The 22,972-nt window shown below is 37.6% G+C and overlaps 2 protein-coding genes across 5 annotated transcripts; both read left to right on the top strand.

Moving 5' to 3' along the window:
- Positions 1 to 25: 25 nt before the first annotated feature.
- On the top strand, positions 26 to 5,202 carry LOC137940303 (E3 ubiquitin-protein ligase HAKAI homolog). 3 transcript variants are annotated; one of them, XM_068785280.1, is made up of 4 exons: positions 26 to 1,851; positions 2,905 to 4,657; positions 4,766 to 4,854; positions 4,955 to 5,202. In XM_068785280.1, the coding sequence occupies exon 1, from the start codon at positions 335 to 337 to the stop codon at positions 1,799 to 1,801; it is 1,467 nt and encodes a 488-aa protein (XP_068641381.1). In that variant the 5' UTR covers positions 26 to 334; the 3' UTR covers positions 1,802 to 1,851; positions 2,905 to 4,657; positions 4,766 to 4,854; positions 4,955 to 5,202. The 3 variants fall into 3 exon arrangements, with proteins under 3 accessions (XP_068641381.1, XP_068641382.1, XP_068641380.1); XM_068785281.1 differs by having other exon boundaries at positions 4,521 to 4,657; positions 4,766 to 5,202; XM_068785279.1 differs by having other exon boundaries at positions 4,766 to 5,202.
- A 990-nt stretch (positions 5,203 to 6,192) lies between these two features.
- Positions 6,193 to 22,419, top strand: LOC137940045 (uncharacterized). Of its 2 annotated transcripts, XM_068784954.1 has the most exons (14): positions 6,777 to 6,830; positions 7,232 to 7,283; positions 8,680 to 8,854; positions 10,955 to 11,038; positions 11,408 to 11,649; positions 12,614 to 12,827; positions 13,012 to 13,091; positions 14,361 to 14,445; positions 14,547 to 14,678; positions 15,491 to 15,604; positions 16,734 to 16,781; positions 17,511 to 17,589; positions 21,007 to 21,063; positions 22,139 to 22,419. In XM_068784954.1, the coding sequence occupies exons 2-14, from the start codon at positions 7,255 to 7,257 to the stop codon at positions 22,192 to 22,194; spliced, it is 1,395 nt and encodes a 464-aa protein (XP_068641055.1). In that variant the 5' UTR covers positions 6,777 to 6,830; positions 7,232 to 7,254; the 3' UTR covers positions 22,195 to 22,419. The 2 variants fall into 2 exon arrangements, with proteins under 2 accessions (XP_068641054.1, XP_068641055.1); XM_068784953.1 differs by lacking the exon at positions 7,232 to 7,283 and having other exon boundaries at positions 6,193 to 6,830.
- Positions 22,420 to 22,972: the final 553 nt, after the last annotated feature.

Raw genomic sequence — 22,972 nt, 5'->3', positions numbered from 1 at the left:
AGCTCGGAACACTAATGGGAACTGAATATTTGTAAACTCTTACGTTTCATTTAATTATTAGAAACACTAGTCATAAGTCATAACCCATTCGTGTTCCGGAAACGCCTTCCCAGTTTAAGCCGTCCGTCCCACTACTGAAAATTTCGATAGAGTTTGATTGCGATAGTCTAGTTTCAGCGCCTCCGCGAGTGGTGAGCGTGGAAGAGTCGGGGATCTTGGTGAGTGGTGACCGTACCGCTGAAGGGTCGCTTTTACTCTTCCATCTTCTCCTCTCCTTCTCGCATCTAGGGTTTTTAACAACGCCTTTTGTTAGTTTCGTCTGAATAAAAGCCAGATGCTTCAAATCCGTCTGATCAGAGGGGGTACGTCGTCTGAGGATGGGGGAGCTGGCGCCAAACCCTTTGCCATCGACACCGTCACCGTTTCCTGCCCTGATCACCTCATCATTGCCGATCTCCCCGTCGGTAAGAGCCTCGGTTCCGTCCCGACCAACGCCGCCGTCGTCAAGATTGTCGGCCGCAAGTCCCGCCGTCTCCTCGGCGAGCGTGTGCATTTCTGTGTCCGTTGTGATTTTCCGATCGCCATCTATGGGCGCCTCAGCCCTTGCGAGCATGCCTTTTGTTTGGCTTGCGCTCGTACCGATTCGAGCTGTTACCTTTGCGACGAGCGGATTCAGAAGATTCAGACGATTAAAATGCTGGAAGGAATTTTTATCTGTGCAGCACCCCATTGCCTCAAGTCCTTCCCAAATAAGTCGGATTTCGAAGCCCATATCCACCAAAACCATGCCCATCTCCTGCAACGATCCAAGGCGGCTGCCATTGACAAGGAAGGGAACGACACTGAGTTGCCTGTTTCTGATACTCTCCATAGTAAACTACAGCAGCAGCCTCCTCTTCTTCCCGGTGATTCACAACCCAGGCAGGCCGTTTTTTCGCCCACTGCCAATTCTCAGCATACTTACGAGGACAAGACTCGTAGGTACCACCAGTCCAGCCCCAGAGAACCGCCTGCGGCGGGAGGGGTGCCTCTGCCAAACCCCACGTTTTATGGTCGACATTCGAACCAACCTTTGCCTTCTGAGCTGCAGCGTAATGAGAACCACCAATATCAACCAGGCTTTGATCGGCAGCCGCCCTTCAACCACAACTGGTTTCCTCAACATCAGAGTGTTGAATACCAGCAGGGAGGCACTGCTGGCCATTACGGGAGAAATGCTGATCGGTTTCCAGACAAACATCCGGGAGTTCTGCAAGAATCTTCTTCGCTTCCAGAGTACCCTCTTATGATTTCTCATCAGCAACAACCGCAGCCCCCAAATATTTTAGGACCTGCAAATATGAACCTTTCTGGTCCTCCTTTGGTGATGCCATTTGGCTACCATGCTCCTCCTTATGGCGTTGGTGTAACTCAAATGCCTCCGTCTGATTCTTTAGCTGCGGCAGGTCAGGGGCTGACTGGGGTTTACGGGAACTCGATGACAGACACTAAGCCTGGTGGCCCTGGTCCCCAGTGTCAGGGGACACCATCCTACTATCACGGTGATTATGGTTGGTTCCCTGGAGGAGGTAAAGCAGGGCCGGATGCTTCAACGGGAAGTGGGTCTGCAGAGTACAGTGATGGCAAGGCTCTGCAGGCGCCAATGCCCCTGCCAGTTCCGCTTCCACATCCATCTCTTTCTCATATAAAACAGAGCAAATTTTCATCATCTGGAGCTGGTGGTGTTGACATGGGTCGGGAGGGTGGTATGCGATATACATGGCACAATGACATGCGAGGGTCTGCAAGTGGCCAAGACTAGTGATGCAAAAGATACAATGTCCTCGATGAAGCCATCTCTCTTCTGCAACGGTTAGTTGACTGTTTCTCCTCTTTCTAAATATAAAGAAAAGAGAGAAGTCTGCGGGGTTTTTTTTTTTTTTTTTTTTACGATTTTATTTGAGAATTTACTGATAATGGAACATTTTAATGGTACACATCACTAAGAAAAAGTATTTCTTTTAGATTGTGTTTGGAACACAAAAAGTGGAGAGAAAAGAAAAGAAATGGAAAGAGTTTTTTTCTTGTTTCCCATGGAAAATAAGAGAGAAAATGGGAGATAAATATAGTTTCTCTTGTTTGGATGTACACAGAAAATGTAAAAGAAAAGAAAATTGAGCAATATTTTAAAATTTTGATGATTAAAATTTTCTCTCTTATTTCTCATTTTTTTTCTTTTCTCTCCAAATGCCATGTTTATTTGAGAGGAAGTCTATCAACTAAGAGAGAAGGTAAGTTTCTCTCAGATTTTCTTTTCTCTTCGAAAATTTGTGCTAACAAATACTGGAAAAAGACCTTCTCTCCCATTTATTTTTCTTTTCTTTTCTTCTCTGTGGTTTCCAAACATGCCCTTACTGTTGATTGCACACGCATAATGACTTTTGAACACAAAAGCCCCCCTTGCGGCCATTAAGCCAAATGTCCAATCCACAAAAAAAAAAAAAAAATCAAATAAAATTATAAAATCAAATATCAAATGTAGAGTTGGAACCAAAGATATTCAGTCAGCATGACTCAATAAAGAAAAAAAATATGAAAAATGAAAAGGTATTCAGCCAAGATTACAATGTTGCTCCAAAGCCCAACCCACTGGAAACATGGCACTGACAGTTAAAATGGGTAGCCGTGTAGATTGGGAAATTTTATACTTTTAAGTTAACCTACATCACATGGAATGCTGACTTCTTTCTAACTAAATGGAATGAGTGTGGTACAATACTTGCAATTTTTCTAATGACTTGTTGGAACAGATTAATAAAAATCCTCAGATGGTTATGCTGTCAATAATCTTCCATACTCTTACCCAATGAATTGAACTACTATTCCTGCTTCTGCTAAGTTTTTTTCATCAATCCAACACTGCAGATGTAAAAGCAACTTGCTTTGGATGATTATGTTAGTCTTTCTAAGAGGATGGCATTTTTGCTTTCTGCACAAGCCAATTCCCTCATCTGAACATCAACAATCACTGCAGAGAGAATGGCTTAAACCATCCAGAACACGATGAGCAACTTCAACTTCATTCTTATTATTATTCCTTGAGAGACAGTGCAACTAATTGGTGACTTTTTGAACATGATCTGCATTTCACTTTCTGAATCATAACTTTGACAGCAATGGCAAAACATGCCATATAAAATTAAGCTCATAGTTCTATTTATTCCATCCAACTAGGAATCAAATAAGAAGCCTGGTATGCAATAAATTGCATTTTCATTTTTATAAAAAAAATGTTGCATTTCGATCTGGATATGGGGTTAGCTGTGGGTAAGTTCTTCCACTTGTATAATGAGCTTGAGGTTTTCTTCTCCTTTCCTTTGTACTATCTTTGAGCTAAAGTTAACTGTAATGCACCAAAAGATAATCTGTACCCCCTGAATGCAGATGTTCTTTTATTGAGCAGACACATAGGGCCTATATTATGTGCAGGAGGTTGACAGATCAATGATAAAAAAATGGAAGGTCAATCCATTTTATGAATAATACATTAAACACATAGTTACTGATTCCTTGAGAAAGGGAAAGACTTATTTGATGATCGGAATTTTGTGGATTCGATTAACAATGTTTGGCTTATGAGGTGGACATGAATTGTATGACATGAATAAGATAAGAATGTCTTTATTTTTTTTATTTTTAAAGTTAAATAATATACGATTGTGAAAGTTGAAATTGGTAAATATTGGACTAATTATCATTAGATTTTCATGAAATCCCACTTACATTCTTTGATTTAATTCATTGTGTTCAGTGTGAGTTTTCTTTTGACTGGTATTAGAAAATAAGTGCAAGGCTGATAAACAGACTGTAAAACTAGAAAATAGCAAGAAAGGCTACAAGGCCTGAGAGAGGAAGAAAACTAATTCATTGATTCGATACCCCAACTGTTCATACAAGAGAAACTTAAATAGGAAGGCTAGAACAATGTAGAAGATCCAGCTCATCCAGAAAATAAGGGAAAAAATAACAAAAATAACAAAATTCCACTAACTTGTAACAAACTAACAAACTCTGCATAATTCTCGCTCTGACACTTGGTTGCCAGTTTTCACAATATATTCCTTCATCATTTTAATAACTGGCTTATTTTGACATTTTGTCCAAATATTTGTTAGAAATAGAAGGAAAGAATGTAGCAGCATGAGCTTTCTTTCTGAGAAGATGAACAAGAAGTAAAAACCCTGTGGTGAGTTGAGGCAATAATGAGTGGATGGAGTGCCTTCTTGATTTAATTGCTGGAAAGAAAAAAGGATGTTGATCTAAAACTCTGATCAGGATGCAATTGAAATCTGTTTGATTTTTATGTTTCAGTGGAGCTTTCAAAAATTGTGCTGTGTCTGTGTCCTAAGACAGTTTGAGAGCTTTTCTAGAAAACCATACACCTCTGCTTGGTGAAACTAATGGTTACACCTTAAGGTGGATAGCATTTTGGTGGTTGAGTTTGTGTTATCACTGTTGATCCCATACATCCATCTGTACAGGCCGCCTATGGATGCAGTCATTTGACTGCTTCAAAGGTGATTAGAAATAGGTTGAAGTCGATAGGTTATGAACACCTTGGCGCTCCTAGTGTCAACAAGCTGATGACCATAGTCTGGCTCATTTTGGTTAATTTCAGGTTTGCAATTAAATCTCCCTTAAATGGTTATTGATTGAATTTTGAACTTGGAAGTTTTATTTGACTTATGATTGAGTTTTTAACTTGGGCTTCTTACTCATTGTGTAGATGACAGAGACTGAAAGTACTTATCAAACTGGTTGCTTGGTATTATGGATTTAGACAAAATTTAGATGTCCAGAGGGTCCGATTGTTTTGTAAGTTTGGTCTCAACTGTTGTGTTTATCACATGTATATCATTTTGTGTTGTTGAGTCTTGTGAAGCCAGGTTTGCTGAATTCGACTGGTTGTATCAAGGGAATGCTAGTGAGCTCAAGGGAGAGGACTTTATAGGTTGAAGTAGCTGTAGTGTTACAAAGGAGAGAAATCTAGAGGCAGCTTGCGGAAGCTAATCAATTTGCAATAAGGGATCTCAACCCGTAAGCCTATAGAATTTATCTGAACGCCTTCTCTTGTCACAGACGAGAAGTTTCACATATGACTGCCTAAATTCTTTGTCCTTTTAATGTTTCCAAGAATTGTTGAAACATCTGTAAATGCATTATACGGAGAAAGTATTTGCCAGATGGATTTCCACGCGAGAGCCTTGGAACTTAAGAAGCAAGATAACTGAAGCTGCTCCTTCGAAAGCGTCCGCTCAAATTCCGCCTCCCATACGCTTGGCTGTCTCTTTCCGTGACCCAACCGGGTTTCTACTTCCCAACAACTTGCATTAATAGACCCGTTCGTAGTTTGGTCAGTCAACACGCTCGAGTCTCCACTTGGACCGGGTTGCCTTCACTTTACTTTCATCTGACTAGGCGAAACCGAGACCCGGCACAGTCGTCTCAATCGGACCAAAAATGTCATCGAGTCACCGACATTGACAATCTGACTCTGTTACTCGTGAGAGTAATAAATGTGCTCCGGTCCCGCGTGGTCTCCCGTGATTCGCTGCTTACTTGGCGTCGCCGTCTAATTTTTCAAAATTCCATTCCCGATTAAAAAAACACTCACAAGCCCCGCCGGTCTTTACGACGACATGCTTCATCCCTCGGTTTTAACGTGAGACTCGTCTGACCGACTTACTTAAGCGTTTGTTCGATTACGCTTTTATTAAGGTGCCAATTATTCCTGTTTAAGCGATTTTGCTTATGCTATTTATTAAAAAAAATAATTTTTTTATCTCATTAGATATTTGGATAAATATCAAATACTGATATTTAAAATAATATATAAAATAATTTATTTAGTTTCATTATACACTATTGACAACCTTTGTCTACAGTAAATTAACCGGATGAACTTTTAAATTCAATTGAAGTCCGCCTTGTCCATTACAAAACTGATCGCAGCCGTTCGAAAATAAGGTAGTATGACAAAACTCGAGATATTCCTTTCTTGCACGGGGGATCGATCTCTCGAAATTAACGGTTCCGATTATGTGAATACAACCTGGAGTGGGTCCCCCGGACTGCGCGGCTCCTGACGTACGTTGAATAAAATAGCTTGCTTTTGAAAAAATCGATTTGCAGTTGCAGGCGTCCCATAAATTTACCCGCACATTCGACTCCGTTTCAACGTTTTTCTCCCTTCCTCCCTCCGACCCGTAAGACGCCGTAAACTGTCTCCTCTGCTTCGCTCCACTTCAAACTAGTGTGTGTGTGTGTGTGTGTTTTTTTCTAATAAAGAATTAATTTCAGAATCGAAGCCATGGAAGATGATTATAAATTCGGAGACAGATAAGCTCACTTCAATTCCTCACTTTCTCCAACGCCTCGCTCTCAGATCTCTCATCGGAAATGATAAATCCTCTCGTTGTCATACGCTGGAAAGCTCCTACTGTCAGCTGAGACCTCGTTTTCTTGTTCCCTTTTCCTACGATTCGATTCGATCGTGGAGGACTGGAGGATTTTGCGAGCTATGAGACGTGTACAAGGTGAAAAAGCATGAGACTTTGGATCTGTGACCAATAGAGGTTAGAGATGGAAGGAGTGGATGTTGGAGCCAAGTTAGAGACGCTCAAGTCGAAGGAGGCGCGGTTTGCCGACGGATTCCGGTCTGAAGGCTTTGTAGTCGGACAGGAGATGGCGGTTTCGTCTCCTGTTACGAGGCAGAAGGCTGCAGCGGCCAAGCAGATTATTGAGAATCATTATAAGAATTACCTTCAGGGACTTCAGGAACGAAAGGAGCGGTTAGCACTAGTAGCTTCTTTAGTTTGTTTTGGTGCTGTTTTAGCAGGATTTCTAACGAATTGTGCGGAATTGGCGTGTGTATGGAATGAATGCGCAGGAAGTTTCGGTGCATTCGAACGAAAATTCATGTTTTCCATTTTTGCATGTGCTCTGCTATTTACAGATGAATTCTATGGATAATTGTCGTTTGTGATTGGCGTGAGTATAGTTTGAGTTTGAATTCTGTCTGTGACTGCTTACTTGTGGTTTCGATGGTTTTATTTCAATTTGCATGCGGTGTCTTGTTTTCCTTAGTGAAAATATCATTGCTTCAAGCAACTACAGTTAGTAGGTAATGCAATATATAGGTAACGGTAGTGTGAACTGAATTCGAAAACCTTTGACTGCTTCTTTCATGTAGGCGACCCTGTTCTAAACAGAGTAATGGCTTTTGCAAAGGTAGATCGATACAGGTGAGTCGGATATTATTTAGTTTCCCGAAATAGAGAATCTAAGAACAATGAACTTATGAGTTACATCCATCAGGAACACGGAGGCTCATCAATTTGGTCACAACTTCTGTGCATACCATGTATGATAAGCTAGCAGGCATGAACATTAGAAATGGGCGGTGGTCTCAAATATAAAAGTCAAGTGATCTCTCATAGAAAACCTATGTATGCTTGCCCAAGTGTCCCTGGAAGTATAGCATTTGTCTTGGTTGATGTGTGTGATCCTTATGCAAGCTACTAGAATATTGTGGCCTTCGACACCAATCAGAAGTCCTTTTGTTTCATTTTTTTTTTTTTGAAGAAAGTCCTTTTGTTTCATTAGTTCACAAAATGCCATATTATCTTCATCATCGTGATTCCTTAAGTTCTATTCAGATAAAATCCAAGTTCGCTTGGGAGTTTTTAAATTCCATATGCAAATCCATTCTTAGGGTTGACCTAAACACACTATATCATTTAATACATATATCAACCTAACCTTGTGTCCATAAGCAAGGGACACTTATAAGTAGTCCATTTGCCCTTAGGAGATCCTGGCACATAAGTGATGCCATCTATTCTCATTGATTGAAAGTATTTACGTGTCAATAATTTCACCAGCTAATTAACTCAATGTAGAATGAAGTAATGTGACAGGAAATTTATTTCTGTATCTAATTTTCGGTTACACAATTGTAAAATTTTCTGCTAATGAGAGAAGTACCTAGTTTTTGGTAGAAAAGAATTCATACTTATGGAGTTCTTAGTCATCCACTTTTTGGTACTACAACGGTAACTTTTCTGTTGATGTGGTGTTTACCGATTTTTAGTAAAAGAATGATTCATAACTTGAGGAGTTGCTAGTCTGAAATTAATCTCTTACGACAAGTGGTATTTCACATGAAATGAGGGACTAAGCATTAGATGCATGAACTAATTTTTTTTATGCACAAGTTGTCAGCAGGTCAATCAGTGATCTTATTTGACCGACAATCTTACATGACACTCTTATTTGTGCTAATGGTTAGACATGTTATCTATTAACTAAGACCTGATGCATACTTTAAGTAGAAAGAAAAGCTGGTTCCAAGAAAAGTTTTCATTCGAATTTTCAGTTGCCAATAATCTCTTGTATTCTTTTTAATACTTAATTTTTGTATGACCATCCAAACTTCATTCGATAACTAGCTGCTTTAGCCATTAAGGTCCAGAAGATTTACACTTTTGCTAAATAAAAGTCATTTGACTCAGCCAAGTCAATCCTTAAGGGTACTTGGTTTGGAATAGCTATAGGCTTCTTGGCTTTCAAGAATAAGATGATATAATCTTCTTACTGCCAGATTTTTACAGAGATTGAATATCTCTTGTTTTGTTTCAGACGTCAAGCACTTCAAAGGAGAGCACAAGAGGCTGAAGTCTCAAATGAAGAAGAACAGGAGATGCTCAGAAATTTGGAGAGGAAAGAAACAGAATACATGCGAATGCAAAGGCATAAAGTTGGCATTGATGATTTTGAACAGTTAACTGTTATTGGCAAAGGGGCCTTTGGAGAGGTAATGGCATGCATGTGCTGAAGAATAATATTTGTGCCAGTTGTAATGTTTCGGTTTTGAGTAATTAGGACAATTACCTGGTTAGTGGTTGTCTAGATTGACATCTAGAGATGCCTAAATTGATCACTTGAAATTACTTGAGTGACCAGCTACTTATGGGTAAGCGGCAATTTCCTGTAGTCACTCTAGCCATTTTTGAAATTTATGCTGTAGGTGGAAAAGACATAATGTCCCAATCCTTTCTACCTTTTACTAAGAGAGGCTGGAAAGGAGCTGACTTCAACTGATGCGGCTCAGTTGCAGAAGCCAGAGTCCTATCTTAAGAGAATTAGAGGAGATGGATTTGTGGGTAAAATATCTCAATTGAAAATTTAGTTTCTATCCAAAGGATTATGGATACTTCTGTATGATCCATTCAAAGCTTGTATTGCCACTGTTGTACCATTGAATTTGCCAGCCCATGTAGCATGCTTTTGTTGTTGAGGCAATAATTATTTCCATCATAAAATGAAGGCCAGTAAACTATAGTATGAAGCAACATTTATTAATACTTTAATATCCGTCTAATAACTCTTTTACTGATAGTGAAGTTACCAACTTACAAGGTTTAGCCACTCTTTTGATAGAAGTTAGATCCGTGATACTACATCGCAATGCTCTTGCATATGGACTGTGAGTGGACCATTCTGTTGTGTTGTGCTTGAGTCTGTATTCTTCATGACCTATGGTACATTGCACATGTTTCCTTACCTAATGGAAAACTAAAAATTGTGCTTTGGCTTGGAAAATTCCTTGTAAATTCTCCAAAATAGAGAGCAAGAAGTCTGACCCAACAACTTACTTGAAGTATGTGTGATGTTAAAGTTGGGTCTAGGTCCATTGCTACAATGACTTGCAAAAGTTAGGACCTCTTCTCAAGTAATAAGCATGGGAATGTTTTGAATGTTGGATCCATATGGAACTATTTTTAACACTCCCCCTCACGTGTGGACTTTTTTCATGGCTCCTATATGTAGATGGTTTCGGGTGGAGGCCCACGTATAGGCACTGGCTTTGATTCCATATTCAAGTTAGCTCTATGTCCATTCCAAAATTTGAAGTCAAAGTTACAAGTGCCTCTTCCCAAGTGATAAGTAAGGTCTTTCTAGTCTTGGATTTATCTAGGACTATTACTAACATACAATCAAAGAACATGAGAGAGATTTAGTGGGAAATTTGGAATGGCAAAAAGGTTGTTGTTGAGTGGGAAAAAGTCCCTCATTGAGAAGTGTTAAGAAAAATGATCGGGGTATAAAGGTCAAGAAATAGGCATTCTAAGTAGATAGTCATTTTTGGATGGAATCGGACTCAACCCAACAGTGGTATCAGAGTAGGTTGTGTGTGTGGGCTGAGGCCCAAACTGTGCTCCGTAGGTTATTTGTGTTGTATGGGCTCCACGAGATCAGAGTTAGGTTGTTTATGTGTTGTATGCATGTCGTAGACCCAATATGTGTAAGCTTGGACGTGAGGAGGAGTGTTGAGCGAGAAAAAGTTTCACATTAAGAAGTGTTAAGAAAATAATTGGGTTTTAAGGTTGAACAATAGGCCTCCTAAGTGGCTAGTCATTTTGGGATGGAACTGGGCTCAACCCAACAGAGGTATCAAAGCAGGTTGTGTACTTATGCCAGAGCCTAATGTGTGCTCCCTAGGTTGTTTGTGTGTTGTAGACACGTCGCATACCCATTATGTGTAAACCTGGATGTGAGGGAGAGTGTTGAGTGGGGAAAAGTCCCACATCGAGAAGTGTTAAGAAATTTGATTGGCTTATAAGCTTGAGTAATAGGCTTCCTAAGTGGCTAGTTGTTTTGGGATGAAACTGGGCTCAAGCCAACAAATGCAATCATCAGTTTTTCTGTCTTTTTGATGGATTTTGTTCACGAACTCAACTCTAACTTCTAGATTTGTCACTCTCATGCAGGATAGATTCTGAAATCATAACAAATATTCTGTCTTTTAGAAATTGTAATCTTGCGAAATTCTCAGATGGTAGAAAACCTGTTCATTGTTAAAGATTTTTCTTTCCTTCTTTGTCCTGAGTATGAGTTTGCTTCATAAATGTAGGTAAGGCTTTGTCGGGCCAAAAATAGTGGACAGGTGTTTGCCATGAAGAAATTGAAGAAATCAGAAATGCTCAGTCGTGGACAGGTATAAGTTACCTATATTTTGGTTTGGCATTCCTTTAAGTGTTGTGCATAAAAGTATTCTACTGGAGAGAGTGTCAGACCATGGCTAATGCATGTTTGAACTTTTGACCAATAGAACCTCAAAGATCTTTTATGCCATAGGTAGTTTCCTCAAGGAACACTACCATGCCCATGCATTAAGTGTCTGATTACCAAAAACTCACGATTTATATCAAATCTGTAATCTGAGACATTCTGACAAGAAACCTTTCAGGCATGTGAAGTGATTTAGTTTCAGGTAGCCATGTGAATTAAACGAACTCTTGTACCAACACAATCTTCCTTGTCTTTTCTTACTCTTTCTTTTCACTTACTTTTTGCTAAATTTCAGGTTGAGCATGTCCGATCTGAACGAAACTTGCTTGTTGAGGTTGATAGCCGCTGTATCGTAAAACTATTCTATTCTTTTCAAGATTCAGAATATTTGTACCTTATCATGGAGTACTTACCTGGTGGTGACTTTATGACGCTTTTAATGAGGGAGGATATCCTTTCTGAAGATGTAGCTCGATTTTATATAGCAGAGAGTATACTGGCCATTCATTCCATCCATCAGCATAACTATGTTCATAGGTGTGTTAATGGTATAATTGTTCTCATAGATGTTATGTTTTATCTTAATCTTAGTTGTTGATATTCATTTAAAAATTGTTAGCAATTAAAACTTATTTTTTTTTCTAAATTGACTACTAAAAGTTTTTGGGAAATGCTAATAAAGAAATCCCAATGAAGTACAAGGAGAGAGGCATTAGCTCACTGCTTCAGGGGTCTCTCTTTAGTAATCTCACTGTCACAAAAACGGAAGTACTGGGATTTTTTTTTTTTTTTGGTGTAAAAAATTACCTAAGGGTCTTCTTATTGCAGCATTAGGATTTCTCTTAATCCCTTTTGAAGGGGCCCCATCATGGGTTGATCACAATCAGTGAATCTCATTGCTCAACCTTGGTCTTCTTATCTATGGGTAGGACCTAATTCAATTGAAACCATTAAGAATGGGTCATTTGCTAAAATATATGAAGGGAGCAGCAAATCATGATCTAGGACAAGATATTGTCTGTTCTCCCCTCTTTACCAAGGGAATCAGCAGGAGGCAGTGTTATTCGTAGATTATTAACTTGATCCCAAGAGATACTGAGAGAAGCAGCTATATCTTAGGCCATATCATAAAATTGCTGAAGTCTCCAAGGAGGATTTAGTGAAACCACTCGTTCAGCCAATAACAGATTTGAAATGCTTCCTGCAGTTTTAAGACAATAAAGTGTTGCTTGTTCTGTCAATGTCTTGAACTATGATCAATCAACATGAACATGTGTTTATTTGTTATTCAGAAGTTTTCTGTAGATTTACAGCAAACTATTTTAGTAAACCACAATAACATGATCACTATTATTGGAGCAACTTACTACGTTGCAACAGGACATGTGTACATATTATATTTTCATGAGTTCCAAGCAGAACTGCAAGTTTCATAGGGGTTCCTTTTCTAGATGTTTTTGCATACTGATAGTGAAAGAACTCAATGTACTTCTCATTATAGAGATATAAAGCCAGATAATCTGTTGCTGGATAAAGATGGTCACGTGAAGCTCTCTGATTTTGGCTTGTGTAAGCCGTTGGATAAGTACTCCACAATGTTATGGGAGGATGAATCTGCACCTGCTGAAATTGAAGGACTTTCTGGGAGTGAAAGGCCACCCTGGATGATGCCCAAAGAACAATTGCAACAATGGAAGCGCAATCGTCGTGTTCTGGTACTGTTTGTCCAATCCTAAACTATTCATGTTGTTGCCTATTTTCTGGTGCAGGGATTTATCAAAATGTCTAAAAATCAGATTAATGATTAAAGAGAAAAGATACTGATTATTTCTGTACACGAGCTATTCCTAGGATAGTGAATACCCTCTGCCTTATTTGTAACTCCTGTGTTCCTTACAGGCTTATTCAACCGTAGGAACTCTTGATTACATGGCACCTGAAGTGTTGCTGAAGAAAGGTTATGGGATGGAGTGTGACTGGTACGAAGCATTTTCAAACTTTTTTTCTTCTTCTTCTGAGAATTATTTCTATACTTCAATTTATTTATAAAAAAAAGGCGAATACGAAAAAAGACCTTATATACAAAAATAGACTATCTGATAGCTTAAGACCAATTTTGTTTCCTCTCGTAAATGTGAAAATTACAAATGGGTCAGTTGTACATAGATATATTTGACCCTATACTATCCATTGAAAATAAATCTTTATCAATGACCAGAGTAAGTGAGACGCTTGATAGAAAAAAAAAAAAAAAAAAAAAAAGACCAGAGTGACATGATTTTCTAGCCTTCTCTTTTTTTTTTGAATTTGGAAAATAAGTATGATTTTTCCTCCATAGCAAGTTAGTCATTACCAGTGCAACTGTTGGTAAAAAACATGTGCGAGTAGATTCTTATGGTGGTCCTGATAAATGATGTTCCCACTCTGTTTTGCCATTTGAAAAAATTGTATGTTGATTTAGCTGTTGACACTATAATGCTTCTAAATGGTCTAAGATGGTAGCATCGAAACTTTGATCAATGATGGGATGCATCATGATGCTGGTGGGTGTATGCTTACCCAATTGAGTAAGAATGCTTTTGTTGGATGAGAGACATGAACAATACAAACAAGAATTAAATTGAATGAAATTATGAGAAAGTAGGGTACGATCTCTGGATTTGCTTCTCTCATTCAATCTTCTCAATTTGTAGGCAAATTGATAGTTTGAGGTAGATTCCTTTAGTTCTCTAGTGGCTTGATTTTTTCTTATGTTTGACAAGAAAACTTTGATTGTGGACTATATTGATGGCATACGGAACTGAAATAGAGTTGCTGTATAGTTCTTGCATGTTGCAAGCTCTCTCTATTCTTCATTAGGGTTTCAGGAGGAGATATGTCCTTTAATTGAATATCCTCATCATATTTATAATGCCAGGTCAACCACCTCTATTTTTCTTTCTACCCCATGATTCTTGTACTTCTCTTTTTCTTCATCTAGTAAGCCAGGTGTTTTAATCTGGCAGCTAGAGGTGTTCTTCATGTAACGTTGGCACATGGGTTGCTTAATAAAGCCAACTTGTGTGGTTTTGATTGGGTATGGAACCTTTCATGACAATGCCAATGGGTCTATTGACCCGTTGGTCGGGTCTTTATCTTTTTACCCACCAAAAATAACAAAATACTTATTACTGCTGAAGCAATAAACACTTTCCTGTATGGTATAGTAAAATAATGTTTTTTATTCCATACATCCAAATCTATGCTAGGTGGTCTTTGGGAGCAATCCTTTATGAAATGCTTATAGGCTACCCTCCCTTCTGCTCCGATGATCCAAGAATAACTTGCAGAAAGGTACTTTTGCACTTGACCCTTTTAAAAGTTAACCATTGCTTCATTTCATGTTCGATTTCTCCTTGTGTCAAACTTTCTAAATGTTTTTATTTTTATATCAGATAATTAACTGGAGAACGTGCTTGAAATTCCCAGAAGAACCAAGAATATCAGTTGAAGCTAGAGATCTGATCTGCCATTTGCTATGTGATGTTGAAAATAGGCTAGGAACACGGGGTGTAGATGAAATAAAGGTGATTTTCTACTCCAGTGAAAATACTAATGTTTCCGTATGTAATTATCAGAAGATAGTAATAATAATGTGTGATACTTCTGTTAGTATTTTATATGACTATGCTGGAATATCGATAGTTGGTTAGATGCTATATTCTATGATCTTCTGAAATCTGATAAGAATAGGGTTTAGGGTAAACCCTTTGTTACAAATTATTTTATAACCTTTGTAACAAGAAGGCAACTTTGTAAAATTTATAAATGTCAGCAGTAATGTTCTGGACATTCATTAACTAATTCAGTCTTTAAGCTTCTTAGCAATGAGGATGTACCCATTAGCAGTTGGATACTCCAGCCCTGGTTTGTGCTTTAAACGAGTGCCTTTTATATATTTTCTCTAATGCAATAAAACATCTATTTCCTTATTAGGGAATGAAATTATATGAAATTTTGTGCTGGGGTATCTTTTTTTTAAAACACCTGTAATGAACAGAATTATTGTTAAAAAAATGTGTTCTGTTTCTTTCTTTTCCTTCTAAATAAAGGGTGGAAGTTTCTAGGTGGTTTTATCAGCAAAGGATGGAAGGCAAAGAACATAGAGTCATCTCCCATTACATAATCTTGGACCTTATCGATTGGGAATTTGAATCTTTCAAAAATTTTCTAGTCCAAAAATTAGTACATATCCTATGGAATACCTCTTAAAAGATAGTTGACTCTGCATTTCATATCTGGAAGTGCATATCATATTTACTTCTAGTGGTCAGTAATGTGGATTACTTTCAGTATGTGCTCAATATTCTTTTACTTTAAGCGTTTCTTGTTTTGCTAGGCTCATCCATGGTTCAGAGGCACTCAGTGGGACAAGTTGTATGAGATAGAAGCTGCCTACAAGCCTGTCGTTAATGGAGAGTTGGACACACAAAATTTTGAAAAATTTGATGATGTTAGTACTATATTCATCTTTTTCTATTACTGTAGCATGTTGGTGCTTATCTTTTTCAACATAGGTTATGCCATTAGTGCTTATATGAATCCTCTTCTTGTAGTCTCTGTCTATTGGATAGTCAGTTGAAATGGATTTAATGTGGTGGTGTTGGTAGAAACATTTTGGTAAAGAGTTCAGTTTTACATTTCGAAAAGCACCATAAGATTTTCTAAATGATTTTTGGTGCATGCCAAGTGCTAGAAGATGTTAAAGCTTTTGCTGCACATTATTTGCCAACCATCCGTGTGGTCTTAGATATTTTTAAGAAAAGACTGTCATTTTGTACCATATTAAACTAATCTGTCAGTAAATTTACAGCTCACCTCACAAGATGTTCTTAGTGGAACTCTGGTCATTGTTACTTTAAATGATAGAGGACAAGAAGACTGTTTGCTTCTGTATATGACATCGAACTCAAACATGTTTGAAAAAATTAAAAGGATCAGCCCCTCTTTTTGTTGCATTTCTGTTGCATCCTTGGTAATGATTCAGCTTACTGATTTCCAAAAACTGTAAATTATCCAGAAAAAGGCTGTCAGTATGATGAAAATAATTGAGTCATTCTTTTAGGATGTTTCAATTTTTGTCATTTTCTTGCTGTGATCTGTGTAAGTTGGAATAAAATTTTATTTGGCAGTGAATTCTCACATCATCCATGCCTCAAATCACACTTTTATTATTTTTGAAGCACAAACTCTCATTGTTTCATTTTTATAAATTTTAATGGAAATTATTGCACTTGGTAAAAAAGTCTCAATATTATTGTTGCATATATCATCTTTTCATTTATCCAAAAATAAATAAAATCATAAGCATTATTACTTAATAACTTTTATTTTTACAAACAAAACTACTGAGGCCTGATGTTCATGTGACACAGGTGTTTGAGATATCTTGGGTAACCACAATTGGGGAAAACAAGTTTGATATTTTGTATGGTTTCCATTTAAAAAAAATATCATGTACAGTTTTCTTTTACATGCCATATCTTCTATGCCTGATATTATACTCTCTTTTTGTGGCCTTTGGGTTGAGATGATACAGTAATGCATCACACGGTCCAATGCTGAATTTTGTTGTTTTCTAGGTTGAAGGTCCGCCACCATCATTGCCAAGAGGGGGACCCTGGCGCAAGGTATTGACTTTTTTCAATTGAGCAACCTTCAGGAAACATCTTTATTTATCTCAGTGTAGGATAATGGTCTTGGCATGATACAGCTAGATACTCCCTTTTGATTTAAGTTTTCACATTGTTTTCAGCTTCTCTGTTCAGAGTTCATAAGTTTGTATAGCTTTCATTTGTCAATAAAAAGGGCTCTGCAGTTGTATTGAACTACATAAAGCCATTGTCAATCAACTTTGCAAAAAAAAAAAAAAACTGTAAAAGGATTACTAATGGAACATGTTATCTATATCAAAAGAAATGTGGAACAGATTCCCCAGTCATTGATGGCTCAAATATAATATGTTGGGGGCTTCTACTCCTTTCAGCTGCATACCCATGTTTAGGGCTCTCATAGTGGTTGCAGTTTTACCTGTAACATAGAGAAACTTGAAGGTCAGACCAGACAGTCTTGTCTGCGTTGAGCTTTGGCGTTGTGTTCCATCTAAATTAGTGAAAGATCACATGGATTGTTTTTCTTTGTGTGGTGTAAAGCTGGAATTTCTCATCAGGTGACATAGCTAAAACTAGAGATTTTTCTTATTTACAATTCAGTATTTTTTTGTTTAACATTTCTAAAACTATCAGAGCCTGAAGTTGGATGTGAGCCAGTTGACAAAACTATTGGTTTCATTCTTCGAGAGGGTGCTCTGTTTTAATCTTTGTTTTTGTCTAATATGTGTATCCCGTGTGTCTGTGCAGATGCTGACATCAAAAGATGCCAACTTTATTGGGTTTACCTTCAAGAAATCAGACTTAGTTAAATCAATTGGAACCTCTGGTACGCTCATTATCTAACAGTTAGATGCTTAATTTTATGAGACAATTATGTCTATTTTTCTTATTTGGTTCACTTTTTATTTCCACATTTTATTTTGCATTACTTTATTCCACAATCCTTATTCTAGAACTAGATTGTCATTTACTTTCTTTTCAGTTCATAAGGAAAGTAAATGACTTTCTGAAAAGCTTGTAGTCCCGGATGAAATCTCTGTTATGCCTATTATCTAACATTAGATGTGTTGAATTTCTGGAAAAGAGAAATACTTTATTGACTTGTTGTTGTGAGAGTCATATAAGACTCTTCTATACTTGCTTGTCAACACTCCCCTCAAACTGGAGTTTATGACTTCAGCTTACAATGAAAAGGATTCTTGGCACAACATGTAGAACAAAATACCTTTTTCTTATACTTCTTCTTAAACTTCTCCCCCTCAAGATGAAGATACAAAGGACTTAGAGACCCAATTTGGATAAAACACAATATGGGAAAAAAATCACTCCTAGTCATACGACAAAGCTACATATACCAGTCAAAATGGTCATAGTATGAAACACACTCCGCTCAATTTTATAGGCAGAAAAACGGCCAATTTTAGGTACAACAAAGAAACTAAATTTTTAAAGGTAGCTCAAACACAAATCACCTCTTGGGTGATGAATAAAAGACTTGACTAAAGGTGGATGTTAGGCACACTTCTATAGTTTTTAGATAGTGGGTCTAGGGATTGCTTTGAAGTAATAAAAACACAAGATCATAAACTGAAGAAATACTAAAAGAAAACAACTTTATTGGAAGGAGGTGACTATGAAACACTCATAATTCCGAATGAATCTAAAATGTCTTTTTTTTTTTTTTTTTGACAAACTAGAGGAGACTATAACGGTAGAACTTAATAAATTTGACCAGTATTACGTTTGGGAGGTGACCACAATTTTTTGGAGATGACAATATGGAAAATATACAACCAAGTAACAAAAACTAAAAAAATTAAAAAACAACATCAAAGCAGGATACTGATATCTTGAACGAGCACATCATGGAATGACTAAGACTGAGCAAAAATTTCTTATTAGAAGAGAATTTTGCGTAAAAAACTAGGACTCGAGGAGAAAAGGAAACTCAATTCACATAAGTGTATGGAGAGATAATAGGAGAGAAATTAGGAAAATAAGAGATTTTTGGCAGAATTGACCTTTGGTACTTCTGATATCGATATCTCTCAAATAATAGCTCAAAATCACAAACGATTTATCGTTAAAGAAACTAGACTCAAATAGCTTTAATTTGATACCAATTTAACATAAAAATTTTCGTTCTTGAATCTGTTATGGCCACTTGATTTGCTTTATTCTAAATATGACCTTTGCCGAATTGAATAAGATATATCTCCTTCCATATAGATCTGATTGACATGAAAGTTGATCCTTCTGAAACTAAACTGAGATATATTTCATTCAAGTTTGATTTTTCTTCATAAAATATACTTCTTGTGAGAGATAGAATCTAATATAGTTTGGACTCTGGAATCTGGCCGAACTGAGTACTTTCTTCTTTAGCCAACATGACCATTGACTTTTCCGATATTAATATCTCCATCTAAAAAATTCAGATTGAGAATTAGTTTGATAGGTTAGAAAATAGACGTACAGATCTTTCTTTTGACATATAATTCTCTATTAAAGTCTCGTTCTTGATAGCATAAAACAACTCAAAAATTGAAGCTTTCTGTTTTTTTCAAACCTCTTTTGTTGTTTGACCTTTGTTGCTTCAAATATCGATATGTTTTTTAAGAAAAAAATTATTTCCAAAATATTTATTGAGTTGGAAAGTAGAGTTAAATATCTTTCCATCAATATATAATTTTCAATATGAAAACTTCAGTATGAAGGTGCGAATGTCAAGAGGCTGGCCAATACAACCTAAAAGACTAGTCGTTTAAGTGCGAAAAGCCAACCTAATCAAGAGAGGTGGACCAGAACCACCTCTGACACCCACCCCGCCCCTTACCGCTCCCCGTAGGATTCGAAGGCGGGACGTGCTAGACCTGGCTTTGATACCATGTCAAGATTTTTCGAAGATTATTTTGATTTCTCGAACCAAGAGATTATCAGAGCCAGGTCCGGCACGTCCTGCCTTCGAATCCCGCGGGGAGCGGTAAGGGGCGGGGTGGGTGTCAGAGGTGGTTCCAGTCCACCTCTTTTGATTAGGTTAGCTTTTCGCACTTAAACGACCGGTCTTTTGGGTTGTATTGGCTAGGCGTTTGACATGGTATCAGAGTTGGGCACCACGTTCCGCGTTCGAATCCCAGCGGAAGCGGTAGAGAACGGGAACGGTGAGTTTCAGAGCTAGGTGGTTCCGGTCCACCTGGGTTAGGTTCCGTCCCCCCTTGGTCCATTGATGTATTAGGATGGGTGACCTCTTGGGAAGTCCTATTGGCTAAGCGTTTGACATGGTATCAGAGCTGGGCACCACGTTCCACGTTCGAATCCCGGAGTGGAGTGGTCCCAAACCCGGAAACGGTGGGTGTCAGAGTGGTTCCGTCCATTCTGATTAAGTGTTGTGTTTTCCGCATCTAACAGACCGGTCTGTTGGGTTGTATTGGCTAGGCGTTTGACTCAAAACTCTGAAGTTAAGTGCGTTTGGGCAAGAGTAGTACTAGGATGGGTGACCTCCTGGGAAGTCCTATTGGCTAGGCGTTTGATAGCGAACACCAAAGAAACAACAAGTATTGGGACAGGAAATGAAGAAAAAATGTAGAATACGAACATTAAACTACTAAAGATGATAAATCAGAAAATAATCATATTATCTTGTGGGTTGACCGAGTCAACTCATAGAACCTACTTTGATACCATGTTGAATATCTGAAAAAGAGAAATACTATACCGAATTGTAGTTGTGAGTTTCATATAAGACTTTTCCATACCTGTTTGTCAACAATATGCTTAATTTTATAATACAATTATGTCTGTCACTTTTTATAGCCACGTTTTATTTTGGAATATAGTTTTACCACAACCTATATTGTACAACTAGATTACCATTTTCTGATTTTCTTTTCACTTCTAAATGAAAGTAAATGGTGTTATGAAATGTTTGTATTCCCCGTGGCACAAAGTTATTTGTTATTTACTTTGTCTGTGTAATTATCTGAATATTCAAAGTTACTAGTAACTAAATTGCATTTGTAGAAGGTGGATTGGATTTGCATTTTAGTTGTTTTATATTGACCCAAATAGATGGATTTGCTCTGCACGTGTATCCATTGTCTGATTGCTTTCTGTTTGTCTAACATCAACTTATTTTCAATCACTGCCAGCTTTTGTGAAGTTTTGCATAGTTGATAACAATGTTGCCATTGCTTATCATGATAGCCGTTAGCTATAAACTTATAAAAAATATTGCTAGTTGCAGGTACAGATATGCAACGAAATGGTTCTGCGAAGAGACCGTCTCTAACTTCCCTATTTGGTATGGCTCTTTTTAAGGTTTTTTTTAGTATTTATGATTCTAATATTAGCTACAATGCGAGGAGCGGAACATGCTGCATGCAGATATCATTTGCTTTAAAATGCTTGCACCTATGTTAAGTTGGGTCCAAGGTCCATCCCAAAAATGATTAGTCAACATAGGAAACCTCTTTCCCAACTAATAAACTCAAGATCTTTGTACCCACTAATCCATGTGAGACTATTCTTTAACACTCCCCCTCACTGTAGGCCCTCTTTTTGTGGCTCTACAAGTGGATAATTTTAGGTGTAGGCCCTCTTTTTGTGGCTCTACAAGTGGATAATTTTAGGTGTAGGCCCTTTTTTTGTGGCTCTACAAGTGGATAATTTAGGTGTAGGCCCTCTTTTTGTGGCTCTACAAGTAGATAATTTAGGTGTAAGCCCTCTTTTGTGGCTCTACAAGTGGATAATTTTAGGTGTAGGCTCTCTTTTTGTGGCTCTACAAGTGGATAATTTAGGTATAAGCCCTTTTTTGTGGCTCTACAAGTGGATAGTTTAGGTGTAGTCTTTCTTTTGTGGTTCTACAAGTGGATAGTTTAGGTGCATGCCCAAATATGAGTACCTATTCTGATATCATATAAAGTTGGGTCCAAGGCCCATCCCAAAATGACTAGCTAACTTAGGAAACCTCTTTCCCAACTAATAAATTCAAGATCTTTGTATTCATTAATCCTTGTGGGACTATTCCTTAACAAAGTTCATATCCATCATGTGTACATTCAATTGAGAGTTGTTGGTATGCCATCTTAATTGTGAGGGAAGAGCTTTAAAATTGATACAGATATTCTGTGTGGATGGATTGTGGTGGCTTTATAAGTTCTACCTTGAAGAGATTTCCTTTGATTTTGATAAGAAAATACAAGTACCCTGCTGTCGCTGGCTATGTTTTCAACCCTTATCTTCTTCGGCGTGTATGCTGTAATCCAAGAACAAGTTCCACATCAATATAGCACTATAAACATGTTAGACAAGTCAGAGATTCCTGGACAGATTATCAAATCCTTTTTCTCATTCTTTGCCTTTCTGTGCTTTTGTAGACCGAGTAGATCTACAAGAAAGCTCGATTCAAAGCGAGGACCACAAGCATACCTGAATTTTGTATTATTTTCTGTTTTTCTTTTTTCCAACTAATCTTGTTACAGAATTTTCTCTTTACAAGTGTAGGATCTGTATCCATGTGACGGTTCTTTTGCTAAATTGTTTGTCATGGATGAGGTCCATTTGATCAGGTGTCTTGCTTGTATAGAATCAGATGTAATTTGAGTGTTGTTAATGTGAATAATAGCGCCAATGGCAACGGAAGGTGCTGCCAATTACAGATGGATATTGTTGCATTTTCCTCCTAGCCATCCCTGTTGTGAATGATAGGGAAGGTGGAGGCTTCTTTCCCATTGACACCAGAAACAAACAGAAGGGACTTGCCCTCCTCTATGCTTGTGGTGCAGTGTGATGGCGACCTAGTTAGTCGCTCGGTTAAATTAGAAAACCCGATTGAATCAATTGTGTTTTGACTCTTTAAGTCTATCAGGTAAGATATCTTGGTTAAACCTGGTTCAACTAGTTGTTCTAGTTCGAGTTTTATAAGATTACTTAAAGCTTGAAAAGTTCTAAATATAGATTATTTTTTTGTAGAAACAAAGAATTAAAAAAGGAAAAAGAGAAAATTAATTGATTGGGATTTTTGTGGAAACAAAGAATTAAAAAGTTCAAAAGAGATGCCCTTTTTGAGATGGATTCTTTGGGATGCTAGAAAATGGCTACGAAATCCTTTTTAACTCAAAAATGTCTTTCAGGAAGGCTAGGAGAAACCAACATTATCTTGATACCCAAAGCTAGATCAATTGTGAACAATACCCGTCTTGTACAAGAGG

Source organism: Aristolochia californica, unplaced genomic scaffold (genome assembly GCF_029961685.1).
Source record: "Aristolochia californica isolate CCGP_79_NKW_82.1479 unplaced genomic scaffold, dmAriCali1.0.hap1 SCAF_9, whole genome shotgun sequence".
In the NCBI taxonomy this organism is placed as follows: domain Eukaryota; kingdom Viridiplantae; phylum Streptophyta; class Magnoliopsida; order Piperales; family Aristolochiaceae; genus Aristolochia; species Aristolochia californica.
Note: the sequence above shows the minus strand (reverse complement) of the source record. Positions and strands in the feature narration are given on the sequence as shown.

Excerpts from the sequence above, each read along its gene's own strand:
- LOC137940045 (XM_068784953.1), top strand. The coding sequence starts at position 6,622 with ATGGAAGGAGTGGATGTTGGAGCCAAGTTAGAGACGCTCAAGTCGAAG. Across the intron at positions 14,446-14,546 it reads CAAGAATAACTTGCAGAAAG|ATAATTAACTGGAGAACGTG; the intron begins GTACTTTTGCAC and ends TTTTTATATCAG. Across the intron at positions 21,064-22,138 it reads GTCTCTAACTTCCCTATTTG|ACCGAGTAGATCTACAAGAA; the intron begins GTATGGCTCTTT and ends GTGCTTTTGTAG.
- LOC137940303 (XM_068785281.1), top strand. The coding sequence starts at position 335 with ATGCTTCAAATCCGTCTGATCAGAGGGGGTACGTCGTCTGAGGATGGG.